The 26,819-nt window shown below is 44.5% G+C and overlaps 2 protein-coding genes across 3 annotated transcripts in view; both read right to left on the bottom strand.

The window, feature by feature from the left end:
- The window catches only part of ipo8 (importin 8), a 30,308-nt gene extending 25,730 nt beyond the window's left edge, over nt 1-4,578 (bottom strand). For both annotated transcript variants that reach the window (XM_070853934.1, XM_070853933.1), the window contains exons 1-4: nt 4,388-4,578; nt 2,663-2,744; nt 961-1,117; nt 586-744 (exon numbers count right to left, since the gene is read on the bottom strand). In XM_070853934.1, coding sequence (XP_070710035.1) covers nt 586-744; nt 961-1,117; nt 2,663-2,744; nt 4,388-4,471 — 482 coding nt within the window. In that variant the 5' untranslated portion in view covers nt 4,472-4,578. The remainder of the gene's footprint in view (nt 1-585; nt 745-960; nt 1,118-2,662; nt 2,745-4,387) is intronic.
- A 2,039-nt stretch (nt 4,579-6,617) lies between these two features.
- On the bottom strand, nt 6,618-19,769 carry caprin2 (caprin family member 2). Its single transcript, XM_070853888.1, has 20 exons — nt 19,527-19,769; nt 19,356-19,418; nt 19,190-19,276; nt 17,544-17,782; nt 16,675-16,757; nt 16,035-16,139; nt 15,824-15,861; nt 15,284-15,511; nt 13,899-13,940; nt 13,690-13,818; nt 13,505-13,589; nt 12,483-12,532; nt 12,284-12,391; nt 12,078-12,177; nt 11,843-11,973; nt 9,632-9,758; nt 9,356-9,529; nt 9,150-9,211; nt 8,200-8,254; nt 6,618-7,501 (listed from the first exon to the last, which is right to left on the bottom strand). Exons 1-20 carry the CDS (start codon nt 19,767-19,769, stop codon nt 6,930-6,932), a joined length of 2,721 nt encoding a protein of 906 aa, XP_070709989.1. The 3' UTR covers nt 6,618-6,929.
- Nucleotides 19,770-26,819: the final 7,050 nt, after the last annotated feature.

Below are 26,819 nucleotides of genomic sequence, written 5' to 3' on the forward strand. Positions count from 1 at the left end.
ATAAAATGATGGCATTCTCTCCCTTTTTTACTTTATTGGCTCCATCTTCCCTCTCTCTTCTGTCTTTTGTCTATCTGACGTGTGTGTGTGACAGAGAGAGAGAGAGAGAGAGAGAGAGAGACACCTCTCTAATATTGTGGCCGCTCTACCACGGATGTGTGAGCATATCTCAAGAACCACTTTAGCTGGTGTATTGGTGAAGACTGAGGTGGAGGTGTAGGGTGTGAAGTCAGTCGGGTGAGGGGGTTCTCCACACCACTGCAAGCAGCACCTCGGGGAGCCAAGCGACTGGCCGAACAGCCGCTGCACTAGTCTGCTCTGAATATACACACGGTCATACACATACAGTACATGTGTGCTCTGCATGACCACTTAGTAAGTGCTAGTGAGTTATTTTGGAAACACGTTATGCTGTAATCTTAAATGCGGAACTACTATAGATCTTGGTCCTGCTTCCCAAAAGCGGTTTAAGGCCGAGACGACCTTGAACCATAATCTGTTGTTGTGATGTAAGGGCTAATAGCTCCCCAGGAGGGATGTTCAGAGTAGTGAAACGGAGCAGACGAACGTGGACAGATTACTCACTCGTATGTTTTGACCAGCTGGTAGAGAGCCAGCAGGCTGCCGTACCAGCTGCCGCTGTTCTGAGACTGCAGGTACATGCCGAGCTTGTCCACTATGGCGGTCCAGCGGCCGGGGAAGTCATGCTTGATGATGGCTCGCAGACACATGGTGAGCTGGGCACTACAGACGGCGCGAAAAACATATGGAATCAGTCAGTTACCAAGGTTATTCACTCAGTGCACATCATTCTCTGGCCTATGTAGTGTGTAGGAAGGCTGAAAAATAAAAATCTACATTCATTTCTACATTTAGATTTAGATGCATTTAAAAAGTTACAAAGAAGTACAGTGATTAGACAATGCGTTTGTCTGTGTGTGTGTGTGTGTGTCTGTGTACCGTATGGACTCCGGACAGCGGATGATGCCCTCCACGATGTGGTCTCTGATCTGCTGCCGATCATTCTCGTGGATGTTGAAAGGAAAGACGACCTCGCCCAGAGACGGCTCCCTGTCCTGCCAGTACTGACTCACCATGTTCTTCAAGTAGATGGCCGCTACACACACACACAAACGCTCAGGGAGTCAGGCAAGCATGCACATAGACCGACACTTTTTCACTGTATCCATCCAAGTGATCTCATGAGTTAGAGAGACTGGATGTAGTAGCGATATTTTAGATTTTGCTTATTAACAAACTCACAAAAACTCAAAGAGCCAACAAAGAATCCAACTAATCACTATTATATGTTCATTACAGCCTGATATATCTTCTCTCTCTGTGCCACAGAGGTCTATTATTGTCCAAACACTATTAAGAACACATCCACGGAGCGCCTTGATAGCTGAGGCCTTACAGCGCAGGGCACAGTGTCGCCGGTTCCATTCCAGCCTGCGACCTTTGCTGGATGTCATACCTCCCTCTCTCTCTCTCTCTCCTGCTACCTGTCTGCCTCCTCACTCTCAAACTGTCCTCTGAAGGCAAAAAAAAAAATAGAAACATAGTTTATTTTGTAGTGACTAGACTCTAGACTCAGTCCCACATAGACCGTCCTCCTGCCCTAAACACTCACAACAGCACCAAATTAATCCGCCACTGAAAATAGTCTCCAACAAATTTCCTCCTGTTTGAGTAACTTGGATAAAAAAAAAAAAAACTACAGTGACCTAAATATACATGACATGAATATGTCAGTATCATACACTACTCACAGAAAGTTAGGGATATTCAACTTTCAGGTGAAATTTATGGAAAATGTAAAAAGTGAATGCTACAGTGATATTATATCATGAAAGTAGGGCATTTAAGTAGAAGCATGCAATGGTCATTTCTTCATTTGAAACAATTTATTGAAAGAAAATCTACCAACAGTGGTAGGTATACCACAACAAAACATGTTCAGTGTCTCAATAAATTGGGATGTGGCCAAAGGACGTCCACTCCTCTCCTTTCTGTGACTCTTCCAGTCTCTGTATCACTGTTCCAACCTCCTGATGACACTCTGTGACCCTCTAAGCTCAGTGAACACCTCCGTCTGAGGACTTCCTGTTTGAAGCCTCCAGTGTTGAGGTGCTGCTGATCAACTGTTAGGTGTCGTCTTGGTCTCATGATGTCAGAATGTGAACAGCAGGATGAGGAGGACTGTTTAAATACCAATTCTAACTGAAGCAGGAAATGTATTGGTGGATTCATGGATCAAACCTGTGGTGAATGTTGCTGTTAAGCTTCTTGTTAGAGAACAGCAGCTGGTGCAGAAAGTACTGAGACACTGAACAGTTGGACATGTGCATTCAAAGGTTTAGAGAAGGTCACATTAAGTTCACCTGGAAAGGTTAGAATGCATTTTAGGTTCATCCTGAGATTTCACCTGAAAGCTGAACATCCCTAACTTTTAGTGAGTAGTGTATATCAGTTTAGAGCAACCGGATCAAGGAGGAAATTGTCAAACGCAAGTTAAATACTTGAAAGGCACTCGGAGAGCAAAGTCCCCCATTAAGTCCTTAATATGCAAATCTGCAAGTGTAACTCTGATGGCATGTATTTCCAAAACTATAAGAATGAAGTCAAAAAACACGTCTTGTTTCACCAAAACATTTCTTACCTGCCTGGCGAACAGGAAACTCCACCTGCTCCGACACGATGATCTGAAGGAGGGTCGGGGCGAAGTTGATGATCTTGTACGACTGAAACACACAGCGACCGCGGCCAGCAGAGGACACAGGGACAGTTTTAAACATCGTGTTCACATTAGCATCAAGTCATTAAACCGACTGCATTCTCCATTAGTGTGTGCATGAGATGTGTCGCTTTAAATAGTCATATTTATTGTACCCAAAGTCATTTTCTGATGGCCTCCATAGTTAAAGCATATAAAACATCAGACACACTGCCTATAACTTATTAATTGAGCTTATTTATTCATCTGTCTAAGCAGAGCACCAGCTGTCCAGACACCAGAATAATCGAACAATAAGAGGTCACATTTGTCATCAATACATTTTGGCCAGCAATTTAGAAAGATGAACTAACAAAAGCTGGTGCTGGAACTTGTGGCGTACAATGTTAATCAGATTCAAAATCTATTACTTGTTTCCGAGCAATGTTATCAGCAACGGATCTTTTTATTATTTTTTTACATTTTTTAATGTCATGCAAACAGAGAAATGTTATTTCATTCATTATTTCATTACAAAACGGGGACGCTAAAGTGCAGTTACTGTTTTATAATGGAAAAAAGGTACACTTAGCTAGTTTAAAGACAAATAAATTCTCGTTTCAATTCGGCACCAATAAATGTGAACACTCTACAGGTCAAGAAAAACAAAAACGAATGAATGACTAAAAGTAACTTGTTTGATTTAATTCCTGATGGAGTAGAGTTAGCTTTTGGTGCATCACTTCATACATACTAATTAATATGAAAAAAATTATACAAAAAAAATCATAAAAGAGAACAGTTAAATGAAAGAAACATGCAACAATATCAACATTGATGAGGGTAGGACACAGAAACCAAACAAAAACACTCATAATTAATTCATAATATTAAAAAAAAACAAATGTATTTGTGACTAATTATGGGATGAACATTTCCTAGCCCATCACAGACAGGTCAACAAAGGCCTTATGGTGCAGCTGATCATTCCTACTTTCTAATCTGCTGCTCAGGGGCACTGATGCTTTTATTCAGCATCCACGGATGCTGTGTTACACGGACAGGCTCCACGGATGCTGTGTTACACGGACAGGCTCCACAGATGCTGTGTTACACGGACAGGCTCCACAGATGCTGTGTTACACGGACAGGCTCCACGGATGCTGTGTTACACGGACAGGCTCCACGGATGCTGTGTTACACGGACAGGCTCCACAGATGCTGTGTTACACGGACAGGCTCCACAGATGCTGTGTTACACGGACAGCCTCCACAGCAGCAGCAGCAGCAGCAGCAGCACTGTGGGATGTTGACAGGGGAAAGTTTGGCTCCCACAGCTGCTCATGGCTCATGATGGCTGTCACATCTCACTCCCATTGTTCTTCGACGCAGCTGCGGAGTCAGTGTGGCGATCAGTTCAGTCAAAGTGCTGATCTCAGGCCTGATATAAACTCCCAAACCGGGGTTGGTTGGGTTGGTGGGGGGGGGGTGGAATTACCAGGCCGACGCCGGGCTGCAGCCACCAAAACACGGCCTGTCCTCCTCCATACACACCAGCATCATATCTGGGCCAAAACGCTCCATGGTGATCCCCCCCACACCCTCCCCCTCCCTCCTCCCTCCTGAAAAAACAAACAAACAAAATCCAGCCAACTACTTTAGCTCACCCACCTGATTGAGTTCATTCTCCGCCGCTATCCTCAGGTTCGGGTCGATGGTCCCCTTCAGGGCCTGGATTATCCGGTTGGGATCCATGTGTGTTCAAATCCACGGTTCCTCCAGTGTTTTTAGGACCACATACATGTAGCGTTAGCTTACGTTTCTGCCTTATATTCAGCCGAGCGTTATGGATCTGCATTCACCGCGGCCCGAAGAAGAGTCAAAGCCGCGACACTTACACAGACGACTTCCGGTTACTACGTTCAGAAGAAGGGGCTCGTTAACGGAAGAGTCGTTGCAGGAACGGCGGTGCGTTCATTGTGAAAGCAGGCTGGCCGCTCCTTCTGTCAAACTCCGGCTAGCTTGACGGAGAACGGTGGCCCTGCCCCGTTTACCGGCAACCGACTGTCGGTGGACGTAAAGCAAACACACAATTTACGGTTTTCCGCGTCTTCTTTGTTGTCGACGCGGTGGCATGCTGGGAAGTCTGCTGCCCCCGTGAGTGCTGGAGCTGTTACTGCCTGTCTTCTGTAAATACTTTTATACTGTTACTGATTTTTGTACTTTTACACACACACACATATATATATATATATTTATTTTTCTTATTTTTATATTTCTATTTATGTCTTGTGGTATGTTATATGGGAGAGGTCAGACGAAATCTCATTGTACTTTGCTGTATGATGACAATTCTGATTCTGATTCCAGCCCCGGGACTGATGGACACTGCTGCTGACTGTGGCACACACACTTTTACACACACAGTAAAACACACACACACACACACACACTCTAACAGCAGCAGCTCAGCTGACAAGACAGGGCAGCTGTTTCTGCTTTAGAGTTTTTACCCAAGAGTTAAAATTCAATAAATAAAATCTTTATGAAATTAATATGCAGAAAAATATTTGCCTATGCAACGAGTGCTGCCAAGAGGTGGTCAATGCACAGCACCTCATGAATGTTGATGCAAAGAAATGAGCTGCTGGTCAATGGTTCTTTACACTGAAGGCGTCTCCAGTGTGCCTGACAGTACAGATGTGTTCACTGAGGTGAGTTTACACACAAAAAACATGAAAATTAAAATTGTACTTTGTGATTTTTGCTGAGTTTTCAAAGATATTATCAAAAAATTACTGATGCTCTGTTCTTCTCTATCCAGCCTCCCTTATGAAACATTTTTGGTGGTGCTGTAACAAAATGCAACTTGTCCCTTCATGCTAAAAAAAATATTTTTATGGTGGAGCGTGATGGGTGAAGAGTTTTACAGTTTGAGGAAACAATTAGCTCTATAATCTGTAATCCATACTTTTGTACCGCTTAGACGGCAGCTGGATGAAGAGGCTGTTAATGGGTGGGTATTGTCTTTTGATATTCTTTGGGCTCTGCACAGGCACCGCACCAAGATCACTAGATGGGGACCACTGATGTCCTGGGCAGTTTCAATGACCTGCTGCCGAGGTCAACCCTTAACAATTTGTGATTTTTGCAGTCAGGATGCTTTTTTATTGCTACTCTGACGAGATCCTTCAGCTGCTTCTCGTGGTCATCATCACACTCAATGGCCACTTTAGGTACACCTGTACAATCTTATGTAATTCAATACAACAGCTCTACTCAAATTCTGCTGTTAAAGTTTCTTTTGACATCGTACTATATATGCAAATTAGTCATAGTTAAAAAGGTGGTGTTCCTACATTACACTCTGCCTCTCTAATGTATTTAAATAGGGAGGACTCCTCAATATAAAACTTAATCCACTACTTGGCTAAATCAGCATATGCTCACATGCCGAACAGCTCTACATCCGTTTGTAGGGGAATTCCAGTGATGTTGCAAGTGTGTTTTCAGGTACTGGGGAGAAGAATTTTGGCAAACGTGACAGATGAGTGTCTACTTCAGACAAGGCATCCGTCTGGAATTGAGAAAGAGGTGAAGCGCACAAACTTCATTGCTCATCTTTTATTTAGGCACATCAAGGGACCACTTCCATCTCTCCACAGTAGTCTGTTAGTGCAACAATTAAGTGTTCAACACCATACCCACCACCAAGACACACGCACACACCAACAGTCAATTGTAGTTTCAGCCAGTCAGTTCCATTAGGCGCAACATCTGGTCAGTCATCCAAAGCCATTCAGAAAAGAACAAAAGAGGGGAAAAAAAAAAAAAGGCACAAATTCATGACATTGCATTAGAGTGCTCACTGATATTAATGACCTGTGAAGTGAACAGGTGATCTGCTACAGGATGATTTACAGCAAGATGATAGAGGCCCAGTTGTACTAGCACCAAACTACACATTAATGGGGAATCAAGTATATTTGGTTCATTTCAAGCAGTCACAATTCCCATTTCAAATGTAGATAATGGCTTTAAGTATAGATCACACCATTTGGCCACTGACACACGTTATGTTATGAATGGGCTTTCTGGTGAAGAAAGGGCACTGGGCATGCAGCCTGACCACCGTACTGAAATGTCAGTATAATCTCCACTAGTACAAAGCAAACAGTCCCAACACACAGAGAGCCGTTTGTTCAACAATACTTCAGTCCTGGTACAGCAGGAAGCCAGAGAAGGTGCTGTACTTCCAAGTGCTCCCATAGATGGCACCGCGATGCAACCGGAGCCACACCTGATCTCCTTGGAAGAGGGGCAGAATGGCGTGGTTGCTGGCCGTCTCATGATCCGGGGCTCCGTCGTTGGCGTACGCCGACACGATCACCTCCTCGTTGCGCATGAGGTTGATGTAGAGCGGCACGTTGATGGCGAGCTTCAGGATGTGGAAGATGAAGACGTAGGTTCCATTGATGGGACACGTGAAGCGGCCGATGTGGGTGTCGTACATCTCTCCGAGGTTGCTGTGCAGTTGGTCGAACACGATGGGCTGGTCCAGGTTGCCTGGGGCGAAGTTGGCGGTGCGAGAGGCAGTGAAGGCCACGCGCAGTGGCTGGGAGAGGGGGTAGAGTTGCATAGGAAGCAGGGCTGTGTGATGATGGCCGTGGGGCGTGAGAGGGACCTCCACGGTGGAGACAGACAGGGAATCCCCGTGACCCGAGTCCACAATTGTGAAGGCTCCCTCCCTGTCTGGGCTGCTCACCTGGGAAGAGTCACTCCAGGCTGCTGCAAAGACGACAAACACACCATGTTAAGACATTAGCTTATAATGACAGTAATGACTGGTGCACTACGTGTGTTTGGGTGCATCATTTAATCTGGTTAAAAATCAGACTCCGTTCAGCCCCCTTGGTGTGATTAGTTTGAGCAGCTCTGAAGTCGTTCTTAGTGGCAGCAAACAAAATTATGCAGACAGATTAAGCCTACATTTAGAATATATTAAAACTATGGTCAAGTCGGCTCCATAAAGCATAATTTTAGATATTTTACCTTATTACTCTTGGCAGAATTAAAGAAATAATGTAAATTGGACATCTTAAGTATTGCAAAGTTATTGAATTGATGCACAGTTGATTAGAATTGTTGAACTTTAACAAACTCATCCTGCCATTAAGATGGTTTAAAATGTTAGTGACTTCATGTCAATGTGATGTGTGTACAAGTCTGTACATAACTTGTAATGTGAACCTCTTCTGCAGCTACCAGGCCTGGGTATTGAAATTCAAGCATATGCTTTGGTGCAACAGTATCAAAAAAAAAGTGGCCAATTTGTTGCTGTTCCCATAAGAAACCATAAGCAGCATCAATTAACTACCAGACAGATGAGCAGAGTTTTTTTTTTTGATGGAACCAATCACGTGCCACCCTTCAGGAGGAGCTCGTCCCTGAGGCATAGATGATGGTTTGGTTTGTGTTCTTACCGCTAGAGTTATGCCTCCCTCCTCCACGTCTATAGCCGTGTTGGTATGCAGAGTCCTGAAAATACCATAGAGGGACTATAACACACATATGCAGACTGACAAAGCAACAAGACCGCACTGGGTGTTATGCATGCACTGCATGACCTCTTTGCACAATAGCTTTTGATCGTCTGTGGTATGACATTAGTATTTTCAGTTTCCCCTTACTGCTTAATTATAAGCAGCAATATCAGATATTACTACCGTTACAACTTCAGAGACTTAGGAAAAAGGTGACAAGCAGTCAGATGATCGGGAAAAAAAAAAAAAAAAGAAAAAAAAAAAAGAGAAGTTGAGCCAGTTTATTTAAGACCAAGAAAAATTGAAACTGGGAATGATGTGCATTCACTTCATGAAATCATCAATCCATCATCATAATAGTCAGGTGCAAAAGACCACTAAAGAGATTGATAATTATGCTCCAAGGTTTGTTTGTTTTTTTTTTTTGTTTTTTTAAATATATAAATCAGTCCCTCATTGTTTTTTGAATCCGTCACCAATCAAAGTGCAAGATAAGGAAGCCACATCATCTTTGAACAGTACTTTGTTAAAGAACTGGGGAAAAACGTAACATATGTAGATGTTGCAAGTTTTGGTGTTTGCAGGTCGCAGTGTCATCACTGGCTGTGATGACACTGGCCAGTCTGTATTGGAGGTCACATGACACCAACCCCAGTGGGTCAAACACACTGAAATGACTTAATTTGATGCAGAACTAATAAAAATCATCATTTATGTGTGCGGGTTAGTGGGTCTACTGAGCCACAGACGGCGAGCTCTAATTTCATATTTGACAGCATCCCCCAGATAACTTGTGATCTATAATCCATCCTAATCCAATTCATAGAAAAGTCATCTTAATGTGCTCGTCACAGAGCCAATAAGACATAGTAGGAAAGGGATTCACTTACTCGAGCAGCATAAAGAAGAGGGCCAGAATCCCTGAAATGAGTCTGGGGGATGTAGGGTCCTCCTGAAGATAGAAAAAAACAGTGTTGAGCTTCAGAACGACCTCAGTGAGATTCATTTCAGCCTTTCAAGCTTTAGGCCAAGAGGAAGAAAGGTGCAGGAGTGGTGAAAACCCCAAAAAGAGGGAAGGAGAGCTGAGGATAGATACCTCGATGCCAACCAGAAGACCGAAAGGATTGTGCCAGTCCCTTGCCACCACGTGCCATACCTCTCACAGATCCTCTGTTGGGGTACGACTGGCCGGGGCGACTCGCACTTCCCGACTGACCAGGGGACAGGAAGATCTGTCCACCATTACTGCCCGCGTAGTCAGACTGGTACACTGGAGAAACGATGCAGAATTAAATGGGTCTCAGACAGTCTACGCTTGACCATTCAGGCTACGTGGGTCGAGTTTAGGAGCATAAGAGTTCGATCAACATACCCGGCTGTGGTTCATCTTCTGAGGGAGCAAACTCGGGTGGTGTTTGGGTACTGGCAGTGCTGTACCTGGGCTCAGGGGTGTAGTTCAGCTCCCCATTCTGAGGCAAGGAGGGACTTCCCTTGAAGACCTACAGGGAGAAGGAACCAAAAAGGTTTGCAGAAAGTGTACGAGGCTCCATTAGGTCCACATATAAGAATGTTTAGGTTGTGTCTAGACCAAGATAAGACTCTACAGTTTGGTCTTGAGTGACAACATGTCATTGGAGTATGCTTCTGTGCACACGTTTGATTTGTTCTGGGTAAAGGACACTATAGTGGTCATTTAGGAATTCCCCTCAGGCATGGACTTTAAACAGTCAACTTGTCTGTGCGGATCAAGTTACACAGCGTTTTACCACATTTACAGCATGATACACCTCCCAAAAACTAAACTAGACAGTCCTTCATGCTTCCCATTTACAATGACACAGTGCACATTTAGAGGGGGCCACCAATGAATAGGAGTTATGAGTCATCAGAACCTAATTACCGTGTTTGCAGCTCCTATGTTTTGGGCAGATCAAACTACTAATATCAAAAAGAAAAGCACAAATGCAACAACGCAGTAGTGTTACACCGACTATGAATTCTATCAAGGGTCTTCCATGCATTAGTTCTTCTTTAAGCAATTCAGGGCAGGATGCCTGCATTTCTTTGTACCAGAGTTGTTATCTGGATGACGAAGGCACATAAGAGATGTGCTATAGTATAATACAACTATATGCAGCATAGGTGAGACTCATTGTACTGCATTGCATGTATTGGAAATGGGGCCCAATGTGTTCCAGAGTGGATTCAAGCCTGGGGAAGTCTCACAAAATGCCGCTGAGACGTAAACTTGCATGTTTTCACTCACACTGGATAGAAGGCCTGCAAGTTATGTCAAAAAAAAAAAAAAAAAACCCATTTCTACCCCATATTAGCATGCAATACATTTTTCATAAGAGGAAAACCGGTCATGACATACAGAGGTGGCCTAAATAATGCAATCTGCATTCTTTATTATTAATTGGCACATTGTGTTAAAATGTCAACTCACATTCTTCCTGATATCTCAAGGTGCCCCAACAGGCTACCAACAGAGCTTTTTTTCGTTGAAAAGTGACCATTAGAGAACAATCAGACCGTATACAAGAAGTGGTGTAGCCACCATGATGTGGTTTGTGGGCCGTTTTGAAGTCTTGAGTTCAGATCCTGTGAGTGATGCTTGATTTAGAAGATCTGCTCCTGGTTATGCTGAGGCATGAGCTGCCTGTGATTGGTTAGTCACAAGGTAGCCCCTCCCTAAAGCACCCCCTGCTTTACCATCATTTACATAATGAACATGTCATATTGAATACTTAATCTATTACCTCAGTAAACATTTTCCTAATGAGTTTATGGTCTCGGTTGCTATTAAGTGAGAGGGAGGGTCATTTTCTCAGACTTCTCAACAATCTGACTTGTTTTTGTGAACGGCGGAGGCACCCCATGCTGTCATTAGGAAGAACGCAGGTTTAACATTAGCTTCCACATTAGCTTTATATTTCAGGCCTGGAACCTGCGTCCTCTTCTTTTTAAGAAAAGAGCCTATGGACCATTCAGAGACTCCCAAGGGTCACGCAAGACCAGAGTCACATGACTAAATCTAGGCAGTAAAGCTGGCAAGCATCTCTACTAGTTCCAATTACCTTTGTGCATTAACCCTTGTATGATGTTCGGGTCTGTGGGACCCGTTTATTTTTTTTACGATTAATTATTTTTTCAAACTCAGACTCATCAATATGAGTCTGAAAAAAAATGATTAATCGTATAATTTCCCTTTTGATAAAGAACATAAAAACGGATGAAATCAGGTCCCACAAACCCGAACACCATACAAGGGTTCAATTTTACAGTACAGCAGCCTTTGTGTCTCCGTCTGTTTAGACTCTGGACCTGCATGTTGTGGAAACCCCCCCCCCCAGTATCCCAAATGGCTTCCCTTGACCTGGGCTGCACCGTGTTCGACATGTCTGCAGGATCCACCTACCGACCTCACGTGAGATTTAAGATAAAGATTCCACTTTATAATACCAGATGTGAATACAGTCAAAAGAGGAAGGGGACCAATTGGTGACACGCTGCAGCAAACCTGAAGACATCTGAGTCTTAACGGCTTAAAATCCAAAAGAGCATAATTCAGGAGACTTACTGACTGGATGTTCTGAAACTGCGCAGACGTCAGGGTTCGTCTAGTGGGGGGGGTGGAGAAAGTTTGTCCCTGAGGGGGAGTGGATTTGCAAGATGCCACCCCATTACAGGGGGACTGCCGCTCCGATCCAGCTGTAGGCGTCTGTGGAAAACACAGATCAAAAGTTAAGCTGACGCGTTTGAGTTTAATTTAAAGTGCTTCGTCTTTTGATGGGACAAAGAACGACCACTTACACGAGGACAGCTCTTCTCCTCCAGACTGACAGAGATGGTAGACTCTCTGCGGTACAGCGGCGGTGAAGAAAACTTCTTTCTTTCAGCCAACTGCAGCGGCTCCTGTGGAGATGAATCAACTTTGAGCATGTAGAAATGCAGGGTTACCAGAAAAAGAAAAAAAAAAAAAAAAAACGTTCCATCTCATAGCCAGTGTACCGGTTCTTACATGAGGTAGGTCCTTTGAGGAAAGCTCCAGGTCGCAGGTCTCTAGGCACTGATCCCCATTTGTTAAACTGGCTTTGCGCTCCATGAGCCTGGTAGGCAGTGGAGTGGACTGAGCGGGGGATGAGGATGAAGTGATGACAAGTCCAAGTGATTTCAATTTGGGTTACTTACTACAAATAGACAAAACGTTGACAGCTTACATGCATTGCTTTGGGAAGGACTTCAACTGGGCTTCTCAAGTCTGTGTGAGCTGGTTAGTTGGAGGGAAAGAAAGAAAAAGACACATTTTCATATGAAATTGATTGATTGTTTGCCGCCCCCCCATTCCCAGTGCTTCATTTAGTTTTCTTGTAGACAATGATTAAGTTTAATAAGTCTCACCAGAACACAAGTCTGCAGCCATGCTAGAAGCTCTGAGGCTGCGTTCAGACACAGCAATGCTTTCACGTTTAGCATTTAATACCCCCCCCCAGTACAGTTTTTGCACTAAAGTTTATTCTGTCGTTCTTTTGCACTATTCTGTATTTTGCACCTTCTGTTGTTTGCACTGTCCATGAGAGCGGCTGTTTCTCATTTCAATGTTGTTGTGCTTCTTGCACAATGACAATAAAGGAATTCTGATTTGTAACACTTACCATGCTCGCCAGCTTTGTTTAGCAATTAGGTATTTGGACACAAGCCGAAATCTTGGACAAATTGAGATTTTGACGTGACTAGAGGAAGTCAGGGCATCAAGGCCCGTAGGATGCATCATCTGTAACCATGAATCTCTGTACCAAATTTCATCCAATAGTGAAATGTCTTCATTTGTAAGAGCATTTCTACCAACTGCCTACTGAATAGTGTGAAATCTTATTAAGAATGTGCATTAAATCAGTGATGCGTCTGCATGTGTGCACAACAAGGTGGGCAATATGGAGACAAACACTTTTTGCAGCTCTTGCTGTAGCTGTAACCCAACATCCCCGTGTATCCGCCTCCATCATGTGACCACTGCATAAAAAGACAGAGTCCTAGACTTGAGCTGTGATACAGGTCTAGGGTCTTCCTCTGTCATGGAACTGGAGATCTGTCTAAACTCCATCTGCAAAGCGAGCAAACTCCATCAACCGATGAAGACCATGTGATGTGCGTTAAAAGCTCCAGAAGCAGTAAATGAGGGGGAAGCCAATTCGAGACGGTCTTGTCTGATTGCAAGATTTGTTAACTTGTTCCAAGTTACCCAGAGGAGAGGGAGATTCAGACGGCCGTCTCTTCAGTCTGGGGTGGCCATTAGTGGGGGAGCTCTCACCATCCAGAAGAGAGTCCTGAAGAGGACAAAGGGAGTTTTAAAACCTTTAACTACTGCGAAGCAAACCCAATAGATCTCGTTCTGGGTGACTCAGAAGCTTCAAACAGCTAAAGCACCTGCATGAAACTGAAGGAGCCGTGGATCTTTGTCATGAGGTCTTCTAGGTGCTTCTTCCTCAGGACGGGGTCTTTGGGTAAGGCAGACGGAGAGTTGAAAACCTCCACAGGCATATCCATATGAACTGCCTGTCAGGAATTTACAAGGAAGTAGTTTGCAAGTTGGTTCCAGCCGTCTGTGCATTTGAAAGCAGCGGTTTTGTACTCACCGACTTGGCATGTTGCTCTCCTTTGGCTCTTCTCTCTTTTCTCTGGGGAGAACAGCATGCATTCATTATTGTGGAGACCATCGTTGAACAGTAACATCCTGTACAAAGAGTGTGAACCAGACTCCTGCTTAGCTTAAGACTTCTGTACTTGTGAGCATTTGTTATTTTTTTTGGTCTCTTAAATTTGGGGAGCAAAATTGCGACAATTTAAGTGCATGACATACTGAACAAACTAATGGACACAGTTAAACTTCTGGTTTACTGCCTGAAAATCTGCCTATACAGATGGAAGGGAAGCAGGGTTTGGACTTCAAGCTCTTCAGTCTTCACGACTTTCATTTGTCGTATAATGTAGTCTGACAGACAGTTGTACGACAGCAGGCTGCTCAGCCATGTCGTACAGGTAGAAAACACTTGATCGGACCACATATCATAGCAACTTTAGAGTGTTGATGCCTCGACATGCTTTAAATGAACAAAAAAAAAAAATTATATATATTTGAGAAACTGCTGCAACTAAAAATCATAGCATTTGAATTTCAACTACTTTCCATTCTAAAATGGAATATTTACAAAATGTGTCTGAGATGTCCCATTTTTAGAGGTCTTCTAATATAATAAACACTAACAATGAAATTTAAACATTAGGGAGTGAGCTTTTCCTCACAATAGAAATAAAGATTTGCAAATACAAAATCCGGTCTACATCTCTAATAATAGTAATTATATTATTATACGCAGTATTCCCAGCGTGACAAAAATGGTTCCAGTTTATGGTTAATGTAAATGGTCTGTATTTGTATAGCTCCTTTCTAGTCATTTCAACTACTCAAAGCGCTTTACATCTCATCCTCATTCACCCATTCACACATCATTCATACAGGAGGAATGTAATTTGGAGGAGACTATTCTTTCATACTCATTCACACACTGAAGCTGCTTCAGGAGCAAGTTGGGGTTCAGCCCCCGACCTTCTGATTGAGGGACGACCCACTCTACCACTGAGCCACAGCCCATGTAAGCCCTTATCTTCATTTTGGAAATGTCTTTCCAACCATTTCTTTGCCAGAGCCTTTTTTTTATTATTAAACCAGCGACCAACAGTACATTTAATAAATATTGGTCTCATTTCGTTCACTCCTGGGGCACAAGTTCATAGAAAACAGTCCTGCTCTCCAAAAGTTAGATGGGATTTGAAAATGGGTAATTTCACAGAATAAGTCCACAAATCGGAGCGCCAAAATGTGTAAATGAAAGCCAAGCGGGTGGTTCAGGCTCCATACGAGAGCAGGGCAGCTTTCCACAGAAGCATTAGTGAGGGTAGAAGTGTGCTCCATGCTCAACTTATTGTACTGAAGTTTTTCCACGGTTGGATGAGGTCTCACCTGTTTGCAGTCAGCGGATTGCTTCTTGGCGGAGATTGGGATTTTGGGGATGAACGTGGCAGCTCTCCTCCATGGTTTATGGACTGCAGTTTGGGGCGTGGAGGCTCCATCTGAGAACTCCATGTCCCAGCAGTCCGGAGGCTCCCGCTCCCTCATCGCCTGGAAGTCCTCCTTCCAGTTCTGAGTGGGAGGAGTCTCCATGTCAGTCAGGTACAGTCTGTTGAAAAACTGCCATATCACCAACAGAGCATCAGTGGATCCTGGAGCATGCTCAGTCACGCACTCACACACACTTCTATACTTTACATAATGCATTCCCCTGCACCTAACACCCCCCCCCCAACCCAACCTAACCTTAAAACCAGGTCATAACCCTCAAGAAGCCCTTGAAGTTCTGTGAACCAGGCAAAGTGTCTTCACTTTCCAAAAATGTCCCAACTTCCAAGGTCTAAAGCTAAAATTGGATCTAAAAAAAGAGAATTGTACAAGTACACACACACAAAATACAGCTTTCAAAACCAGACTGGCTGCAGGTCTTACCTCCTTGGAAGCTTCATTCGGTTTTGGCTTCGACGTGGCTGACAGGAAGCAAAAGAGAAAGAAAGAAAAATCTGTATTTCACCCTATTCAGATTAAGTAGGAGGCATACAGTCACTTTTGTAGTACATCCAACTTCATACTGGCAAGGTTTTAATACCAAACTGTTATCTTCAGCACTCTTATGGATTGGAAATAAGCATGATCTTCTTACTGCTGTGGCCGGTCGAGCTCAGGAACTCTGAGGGCTTGTTGGGTGGAAGACAATTGAAGTACTTGCAGTTCAACAGCCGGACGAGCTCCTCTTTGAACAGCTTAACTGAAAAGATAGGAGTCAATTACAGGGGAAAAAAAAAAATTAAATAAATTACTTCAGGAGGCCCTAAAGGAAAGATTTGTTACAAGTTGGTTCTCATTTCAGTAGGTTGGGCCGTTTGTATCAGATGTGAGAGTCAGGAAAGAAGTAACATTCCTAAAACGGGTCACAGCACTGAGTGTAATGTCTTCATAACCGATAGGTCTGGCATGAAAAAGTTCTGTTTGTAGCAACGTAGCATTGATGGGCTGAGCTAAAACCTTAGCAAATTAACAGCTAAATAAAAATGTGCACGTTTCCAGTCGTGAAGCTGCAACGACTGCTTCGTGTTTTGAACTTTCCACGTGTCAATTACCGGCACCACCGCCACAATACGAGAGCATGCAGTTATCCCAGGAAAAGAAGAAGAAGCTTCCATCCAAGCTTGAGGACCATATTTTCCATCAACCTTTGCAGAACACACTTAACAGCATTAGGATTAACAAAGTCGCACCAGGCTGGACTGAGAAGAGTGTGGGGCAACTGAACTCGTACTCACATGTGGATCCAGCCACCGGCTTGTCTTTCCCCTCCAGCAGGTCCAAGTAGGTCTGAGCAGCTTGCTCCATCTGCTCCTCTAAACTACAACACAGGGAAGATGAAGGAGTTCACAGGAGGAGAGCAGAGCAGCTCTGTGCTCTAAATACGAGCCGAGCTGTGGAGGCTCTTTACCATTAAAAAGCTGTGTTAGGACACACATTACTAAACTGAAAAAAACACTTAAACCTTTCATTTGCCCAGCTTGACTGCGCTTTTAAAGACTCCACTTGCACTCGATTTTGTGATTCTTAAGGCAGCAGTCTGTCCCTTACTGCTCAGGTCGGACTGACATCTAATTGTAGGAGGTGACACACACACACACAGTGTTTTCACACTGATTTGAAAGACGGCATAAATTACACAATTCTTTAAAAATAGCAATGCAAAGTGGTGGAAAAGCGAGCGCCGCCTTCTCTTCTGCTCCCCTGACAGTTTAGTGTCCGATCAGAGTTAATGTTAACAGTAACAAGACAGCAGTGCAGACAAATGCTCCTTTTTTTTTTTTTACTGAAATCGGGGCCATTTTGCTTTTGCTGCTGAAACATTTTGTTGTTTTTGTAGCATCATCCTCATCCATCATACAACAAATTAATGTGGGGGCGAGGGTGGATGAGCTGGGAATGTACTGAAATACCAACATTAAAGAGACTATGGCTCAGAAAGTTAATACCCGGGCTGTCTAGAGATCTGACGTCTGCTGAGTCACTGTATTATTAATGACCCCCCCCCATCGACTCTCTGGAAGAAGGTTCGACTTGTCACTTGCAGTGTTTTCTGCAAACACTGGGTGCTCCAGTGGCAGACACTGGGTGCTCCAGTGACACTCACCCGAGTCTGTTGTTCCTCTCGACTCCCAGCAGGGCGGCGAGCTGACTCAGGCCGTGCAGCTGCTGGGCCGGGACGTGGGGCGCCCGGTCGTGTCCGGCCAGCAGGTCTCTCCGGACGTGCTCCTGCTGCAAACTGCGGAGGAGGTGCTGGACTTGGAGGACGGTGCTCAGACGCCTCTTCTCCGCCTCCGCCTTCTCCACCTGCTCCTTCTTCGCAGCCTTCTTCTGGCTTCTCAGCAACTGCAAATTGTTTTGTTTGTTTTTTTTTAAATTGAAAACCCATTTGGGGAAACAGGATTATTTACTTTCTTCCCCAGAATTTGAAGAGAAAATGGATTACTGCTGCATCTGTGTATCATCTGTGGGCCTGGGGTTGATTAGCTGAGCTTAACATAAAGACTGGAATCAGGAGACATCTAGCTGGAGCCTGACATTTTCACTCCAGATCTCAATTAGCTGGTTACATTTTATTTAAGCCACATATTTAAGTCAAATTATGCTGTTCACTCCAACCAAGTCTGACAAGGTATAAACCAACATATCTATGAACGGCCTGCGATCGAGACTTTCAGCCTCAACTTGAAAGCTTTGAAAACTCTTCCAGTGAGCATAAAGTTCCACTCCGGCGACGGAGGTAAATGTTCCGGACAGCCAAGTTTAATGGTTACAGAAATTTGTCATTTTAGTCGACAGCTGGTGGCAGAAAACGAGAAGCCCGGTCGTAAACGCCTCTTTTGGTTGTGTTAAATGAAGAGAGATCAGACTCCACGCTCAAACGCCGTGACCGCCGGTCATCATAAAAACTGATCATCTTCGGTTTAATGTGGCGTTAAGTCAGTATTGTTGTCCTCCACACGTAATCTAATACATCGGACTAATAAATTAATGGCCCCAACACTATGGGCCTCCATCTAAAAGCTCACAGCAAGCTTTGGATCACAAGAATGCAAAATATACAGTTAAGAAAAAAAAAAAAAAAAGGATATGCACAGATATTTTAAGTTTATCTTTAAAACACCCTGCCACACTTGCATTGCAAATTACTAGCAATCCAAGACATTTGGAAGAAAAGGCAACACTTCCACAAAGATACTCTCTAATCCTATCTGTTAATGTCTTATAGTCTCAGTCTTTGAAGAGTGGCAGGTTAGCTTTGCCTCAGTCCATGTAGGGCTGCAGCAAACTTCTCCTCATCGTCAATTAGAAGGAAAAAACAAAAAAATCAGATCAATCAAACATTTATATACAGCAATTTAGAAACTGTCTAAGGTGGAGGTTTTTTTCTGTCCAATAGTCCAAAATCAATTTACAGTTCATTGTTACGTAACTTAAAGAAAAAGCAGCAAATTCTCACTAGATGTTTGATAGATCTGCTTTAAAAAATAAATAAAAAGACCATTAATAAGAGGTTGGATGAACACAGAAGCAAAAGCAGCCACAAAGAGATCAAACAGATTCCCAATATCAGAATACTTGTGCATATGTTCAGTTAAGCAGGTCTTTGCCAGGACACTGAGCCTGTAGGAAGTGTCCAGCTACACGGAGAGCTAAACTCAACATCTGGGACGCACTCAGCCAAAGGGGGCACTGGGACAAAAGGCATTTACCCTTCAGTGGAACGTTAAACAGTGACACTCAAAGACTCACGTTCTGAGTCAAACCGTCCAAGGTTTTGTGAAGCTCCTGTGCAAATGCCAGGTTATGAATCACCTCCTCGTATTTTTCCACAGCCGCCTGGAAAAATCAGAGAAACAACCCCCATCAACACATTCACATACACAAGATGAAAACCATGGCATGGCCACAGTCTCACCATCTGATCCTTGTTCAGTGCCTCGCCCTGGTCCAGCCTCCTCCTGTAGTCCTCCAGCTTCAGCTGTGGGCACAACACACATGTCACAGAATCCAGGTACCTGGCCTCCACCTTGGAGCCCTTAAACCCCCACTGGGCTCGGCCTCCTCCTCCTCCTCCATCCATCCATACCTTCTTTTTCTCCAGGTTGCGGACCTTGTGCTTCAGACAGATGAGCCCGTCTTCTATGTAGGCTTCATAGCCGTGGTAGGCGGTGGAGGCCTCCAGGCTGAGCTGCAGGGCGCTCAGACCGCCGGGCGAGCCCACCTTCGGGCTACCAGTGCTCCCTTGGTCCTCCTGTCCCTGCTGCCCCTCCTCAGAGCGCTCGGGCGGAGGGGTGACATCCTGGGCCGGGGAGGGAGACAGCTGCACCATGTTGAGCTCCACACTGGAAAGAAGGGGCGACATATTTTGGTGATCAGAAACAACAAACTGTGAGCTGTGCCCTGCAGCTGCAACACAGAGAGAGAGACAGAGAGAAAAAAAAGGATGCTGCTGGTACCAAGTTGAGTGTTTGAGCAGAGGTGGAGATGGACTGAGCCCAGTTTGGGCAGAAGCCAACCCCGTGACAGTGCATTTCCAGCGGCTGGTGAACAGCGTGCTCTCTGGATGGATCATGAAGCAGCAGCAGCTCAAAAAACACGCACACAACACAAACACATGTGATGCATCCTTCCCCTGTCCTGAAGGCTGGGTGGGGGGTTATTAGGAGCAGAATGGGGGAAAAAAAAAAAAGGTGGGGATGAAATGAGCAATTAAAGCTTTGCCACCGGGTTGAATCGTGTCGCAATCAGGTCCGGATGTCGATTAAAAGAAAGGTGATCCACCCGAGCCTCGCTGCAGACATCAGCTTCCCGGACAGCAGCACAGGCGAAACTTTGGCCGCTCTGTGTGAGTCGCATCAAGTGCGATCGGCCCCACGCGACGGCACAACCCTCACCAGCACAGCGGAACAGCTGACCCACCTCGTGTCTCTGAGTCGTGCGCGTTAAATCGTGCCACGGGACATCCGAAAGCCCCGATCTGAGTGGCCCCCTTCCGAGGCGTGATGTTTAGCTCGCAGAGGCCACGCCGGTGTCAGCTCATACCTTTATATACCCCCCCACCCCCACCCCACAGACGCGCTCCGCCGGCCGGGGGCGAAAAAAAATCCACACTGACCACATCCGGTTCTGGCACCTGTCACCGCGCGCAGATCCACAGCACCCCACACGGTGATGGGGTGCTGTGGGGTGGGGTGGGGGGGGACGTGTTGGTAAACTCACTGTATTAAATGACTACATGAGTTAGTACTCTTCTTATAGTGTAAATCAAAGATCAGCAGGAGATAAAGTCAGAGAGTCCTTACTGGTTCAGTGGGTGCTGAGGCACCCACAGTGGGGGCACCCTGGGGCTAAGATATGGACAGCTACAGTACACTGCCACTCTGATGCACGTGTAAAGCCAAGGTAAAGGGAATACCTGTTCTATTCTCTCTTCTTATATATGGGGGGGGGGGTACACATGTGCTCCCATGAGTGGTGGGAAACATCCACGCGTGTGTGTGTGTGTGTGTGTGTGTGTGTGTGTACTCATCATGACACAGAAGCACACCCACATAATAATATCCACTTTTTTGCACCTTGTCCAACATCCCCCACCCCTCCCACCACCAAAGTCTGATCCTCCTCCTTGCATGTTTTGTCCTGCTGCTCCCTCAGGTGGTGGAGGACCGCTACAGCACCCTGAGGGACTCCACCTTTATCCAGCACGGGTCCAAGCAAGAGTAGTGCCAAGCTGCAAGTAAGTCAGTTTATTCACTGACTTACTGACTTCTAGTAAGAACAAATGACGTTACAACAAATGTGAATCTGTCACAAGTAAAAGTTCTGTGTTTAAAATATGACTTGACTAAAACTCCTCACACTGTTGTTTGCAGTCAGAGACAAACGGGGCACACGTTGGGTGAGCTGTGCCAACAGAGGAGGGAGAAGAAGAGCGAGGAGAGCCACAATCTGCGATCAGGCTCGGGGCCCCTCAGGTTTACCATGTGGTCAGCACAGCTCTGCAAGCTTTGGAGGACGCACGTGCAGATGGAGGTGTGGTGAAGCTTTTCACGGCAGGATCCATGATGTGAGGCAGTGATTCCCCCCTCGGCTTGGCCGGGGAGAACACAAGTCAAGATGCAGCCTGAAAAAAAACAACCCATATTTTTGTTTCTATTTCAGTATATTATAGTTGGATTGTATGGGAAACATTTCACAACAGACTGTACATTCATAGTAAGTGTACATAAGTCTGCTGATTAGGCACTCATACAGGTGTTTTACTGTTCTACATTGAGCACTTCAGTGTTCTTCATTTGAACACAGAACACCGTTTGATTTTACAGGAGATGTGCCACCAGGAGTTTTGCCTTTTATGTGTGTGTGAGTATATGTGACGTGCTTTCACAAAGCACGTGCAAACAATCGAGAAAAACTGAAGGTAACCACAGTTTGCACCAATCATGTTCTTCTTTCTTCAGGGTTCATCTTACTGGCATTATCACACAGACAGCCGATTGCTTCTCCTCCTCCTCCTCCTCCTCCTCCTCTTTCCCTTGTGTCCATTCAGTGTTTCCACTCGAGCGTTGCTTTAACCTGAGGTGGTTGATCCACTTTTTGCATGCGATCACTATCTGAAACTGGACGACTAAGATGTAGAGCGTGTTACAACTTCTCATCTCCATCCTCTGCTGGCCTTTGATGCCGTATCTTAAGCGACCTCCACTTGGATTGCCCCCCGGAAAGCCTCGTGCCCCAACCTCCACTGACAGGCACTTAGCTTTCTGTCTCTTCCGGTTGTGGTTAATACTTCTGCATTTCCCTCTCGTGAGCCTCCTGAACTGTCAGTTCCAGCATAAGGATGCTCTTTGTTGTTAGTAGATGTTGACCTCGGGGTTGTGCTTAGAACGTCCTGCGTGAAAGTGAGACTGCACCTGAGGTCAGCTCTTATTTCCAAGTAGCTAGTTGTTCCCAGCAAGCTTAGCGAAGTGACTGAGCTGCGGTCTTTGCTGGAAGCTCTGCGCCCCTTGTGTGAATCGTCTGTTGTGAAGTTCTGTGCTATAGAGGCGGAAGTGAACCTTTTAGTTGGTGTGGGGTGTTCAGTCCACACACAACCTGCTGCACCAACCCCCTACGTGTTGCTGTAGGTGTTTTGTTGGTGATGAAGGTAGGATCCTCTCTCTCTTTGCCAGGGTTGGACCGACCACCCGGAAAGGGCGCGGTTCCGCTGAGAACTTTGCCTTTTCACCTTGTGCTTTGCTTTCACCTGCTTCTCACCCGTGGTAGTCCTGCTAACATCGTCCTGCTCAGAGAAGAACCTCACACAGTCCCCTTTCTATTGAGTCCTCACTGGCATCAGTAACATACACAGATGGCAGTAGCGTTAACAGCGTTCTGTTATCTAAAGCAAACCCCACTTCAGCCCGATCCCATCAAAGAAGACTGATTAATAGTAAATAAAAAATGAAAAAAGGGTGGTGGGGGTTGGTTTCAGCTCAGTTATTCATTTGTTGATTTCTTCATTGATATCCAGGTTTCATTGATGGTATTCAGCGAGAACCTAATACTGTTAAGCCTATTGCACTCCAGTATCTTCATGAATCCGTCTATTATGGGTAGGTGGGGAGGGATGTGCCCATTTAAGGAGAATAAGCATCCCAGCGAGCAGAGCGGTGACTGTCGAGCAATGAGGGGATTCAGAAAAAGGCAGTGAGGGGGGTCTACTGTTTTACCCCAGTAAGTGAATCAAACACTGTGGACGTGACCAAAACATGTGAATACAGTCTGTGGGATGATTGTTTACATCTGTTGCATGTCTCGTTTCCATCAGGGTATATCTTCTTCTATATCTTCTATATCTTAAGTCTGACACTGGTGAAATGAAATAAAATCCTGCAAAGCAACAGACTGTGCCTATAGAGGAGGTCAATCCATCAATCAATCACTTTTATTTTTACAGCTCCAATCCATAGCAAAAGGGATCACAAGACGGACAGAGATGCAACCTGCAGCAACAACAACAGCAAAAATGATAATAATAATAATAATAATGATATGAATATGACTAATAATAGTAAATCCAATCCAGCTGAGAACAGCAGCCAGGCGATCCACAGGAACCTGAGAGGAGAAAGCACAAAAGCTCCTGGGAAGATACAGAGTTAGTAACGTGCATTAAAGGGATGATGATGATGCATAAAGATGGAGAGGGAGAGGAAGAAGGAGGAGCTCAGTGCATCATGGTGAGTCCCCTAAACCAGCCCTGAGCTTTATCAAAAAGGAATGTTTTAAATGTAGACAGGGTGTCTGCCTCCCAGACCTAAACTGGTAGATGGTTGCCCAAGAGAAGAGCTTGATATTGGAAAGTTCTACCTCCCAGACTAGCACTGGGCACTCCAGACCTTCCTCTCCTGGGCTACTCTCTCCACCTCCTCCCAGGGAGGCATCCTCACCAGATGCCCAAACCACTTGAACTGGTTCTTTTAGATGCAAAGGAGCAGTGGCTCTACTCTGAGCTGCCTCCAGATATTAAAACGCCTCAAACAATGTCTAAGGCTGAGCCCCAGACGCTCCGCAGAGGAAACTCATTTTGGTCGCTTGTATCCGCGATTTCAGTCTTTCTCTGTCTGAGGGTGTGATGGTGAATGGTGTCAAACGGAGCACTAAGATCCAACAAGACAAATAGGGAGAGAGGTCAGGCGTCGGATGCAAAAAGGAGGTTATATGGAACTTTCATCAGTGCTGTCTCTGTGCTGTGGCTGTGCTAAATCCTGAAATAAACAATTGTCTTTGAAGAAGAGGTTTAATTTAAAGGTCGGTGGTACAGACCCTGTTAGTAAAGACAGGTTGGTCATATCTAGTACAGAGGTGCCAATTAAGGGAAGGTCTTGTTTTAAGTGATGTGTAAGATAAACCCAGTGTTTCACTTTGAAATATTCAAAAACCAACTAACAATATCAACACGACGTGAAAGAAAAACTACTGACCTTAAGTCAAAGAAGCCTATGTACTGTGTTGCAGAGATATCTACTGAAGGTAGCGTGCTAACAAGCTAGCCCTGGCTACAAACCAGACCGAAAAACACTACCGACGCAGCAGACATTGCTCCTTCAAACTTTTCGGTTTAATCTGTTATGTTGTCCGTTTGGATCAAGTGGACTTTGAAACGATCAGCACCCAGCGAGACCAGACGCTGCAGCGGGCGGCGTGTGTGGCAGGAATACACTCCCAGGTCCTGGTAATGAAGCATGGGTTTTGGATTAAGAGCAGTAGACCTGGCAGCTGCTGCCCCTGGCATCTTATGACCACCGACCAGGCCAAACACTGCAGTGGGCCCAGTAACCCTCCCAGAGGAGTGAGCAGGGAGCAAAACAAGAAATCAGACTGTTTGTGCCCACATCCTGGCAGAGATCTGACCTGGGGGGGGGCTCCTCAGCTGTAGTGAAATTGGCAAAGCAGAAATAATTTTGAATGTGTCTGAATAATTTGGCACATTTCAACACAGCGTGGCTTTAGCCTCTTGAAATGATGCCACACTTTGGATTTCCTGCCCACCATAAAATTGTAACCTTAGGTGCTTTAGCAGTGGAGCAGATGGAGCAACTGCACCCCCGCTATTATGTATTAATACCACTTTTCGATCAGACAACTTTGTTATGTTCAAACAAAACAAGTTTGGATCCTATGTATCATATGTAGCATGCCATTTAAAAGTTACATTTTCCGTCCATATGGAAGTATTTATGTTGATAATGTCTTTTTACACACACACACACACACACACACAGTGTGTATGAGGATTTGGCAAGCATTCTTCAGGGTTTCATTTTTTAGGGTTTGAGGTTACTCTCCAAGCTTATTGTGGATTAAAAACTGAAATGCACATGATGTTGAATCAGGTCACAAACACAGCAAAAGCTTAGTTTTGAATCAAAAATATGTCCAGATGAGTTGAGTGGCTTTGCAATTTATCTTAGCAGACTATGAAATATATGCGTTACATCCACTCTGAGCACAGACAACGGCCGTTCACTGCTGGAACTAACAGAGAACATGATGAAAAACTAATATCCTATGGTACAATAGAAACTGAGCTTTATACTGAAAGAGCAGCTTTATTGGCCATTAGTGAAGGTTCTGTATTGTTTAAATGGCATTTTCAGGTGTTAAGTGAATATTTTCCTACTGTATCTCCTCTTGCCCATCACTAGTCATGCACCCACACTTTTAACTATAACTAGGCCCCCATGATTGTTACTACAGGTATCTCGACACAATTTTTTTTTTTTATTATAAATGTTAAATTGCAGATTTGAAGTATCTTTAAGTACAGAAATAGTCCGTAAACGATATGTCACATAAGATAGTCAAACATGACGAAACACATTTATTGAACAAGTAGAAATTTCAAGCCTGTATAAAAATACAAACTTTGCTTTTAGAAATGAACAGGAGTGCATCTCACTGCACAATAACCGTGTACAGACAGCCTACTAAAATATCTTCTCTACATTAAGTGCAGACATCACATGCTAATTGAACTACAGGCAAAACAAGACGACATCCATGTTGCATCTCTACCCAAAACATCAGGAGTATAAGAATCTCTCTTCAACTACAACTGGGAAATACAATGTTTAAAGAGCAAAAGTAGAGTTTTTAATACAATCGTATCCACTGTGTTCAGTCTATATGGCAGCATTGGACAGACACGCTGAAATGTATTCATGCTCACAGAGAGCAATGCATTTCAGTGTAGTGAAAATAAAATAAAGGATAAGTTAATAAATAGACATTTTTAGATGAATCTACCCCATATGTGATGCAACGCTTAGAGGACAAATGTGGAGCACGTGCTTTCTTCCTTTGAGGTGGAACACTTCTTCTGCAGAAACAAGGTTCAGTAATGAGTGAAACTAGGATACCGTTACAAACACCGCTTAACTTAAGTCCCTTGTTCAGCATCCGTACTGCTCCTCAACACCTGAATGACTGAGGAGCAGCATTGAAAATGCAGTTTGATGCCTTCATTTTAGTTACCGGTGCACTGACTGACAGTGAGTACACATTTGCTGGCATACCTGAAACAATCACCTTATGGCAGGAAATACAAAAGTTTCAGAAATCTGCACGCAGCTGTAAGCATTGCCATGGTAACTTTAGAAAGGAACAACAAAAAGCCAACAGTCCAATGAAATACTGACAGTGCGTTTGGTATCCCTGAAATCTGAGCGGACACACCAGCAAGGTACAGATCCAACTGAAATCCCCTTTGTCATTTTTAATGCTCCAATTTCCCGGACATGATTCATGGAGGATATCAGATCTGTAACTAAACTCTTGTGGAGACTCGCTTGTTTCCATTTATTGATTTTAGGGCGGGGCGATGTGATGGTATATA

Source organism: Pempheris klunzingeri, chromosome 22 (assembly GCF_042242105.1).
Source record: "Pempheris klunzingeri isolate RE-2024b chromosome 22, fPemKlu1.hap1, whole genome shotgun sequence".
NCBI lineage: Eukaryota > Metazoa > Chordata > Actinopteri > Acropomatiformes > Pempheridae > Pempheris > Pempheris klunzingeri.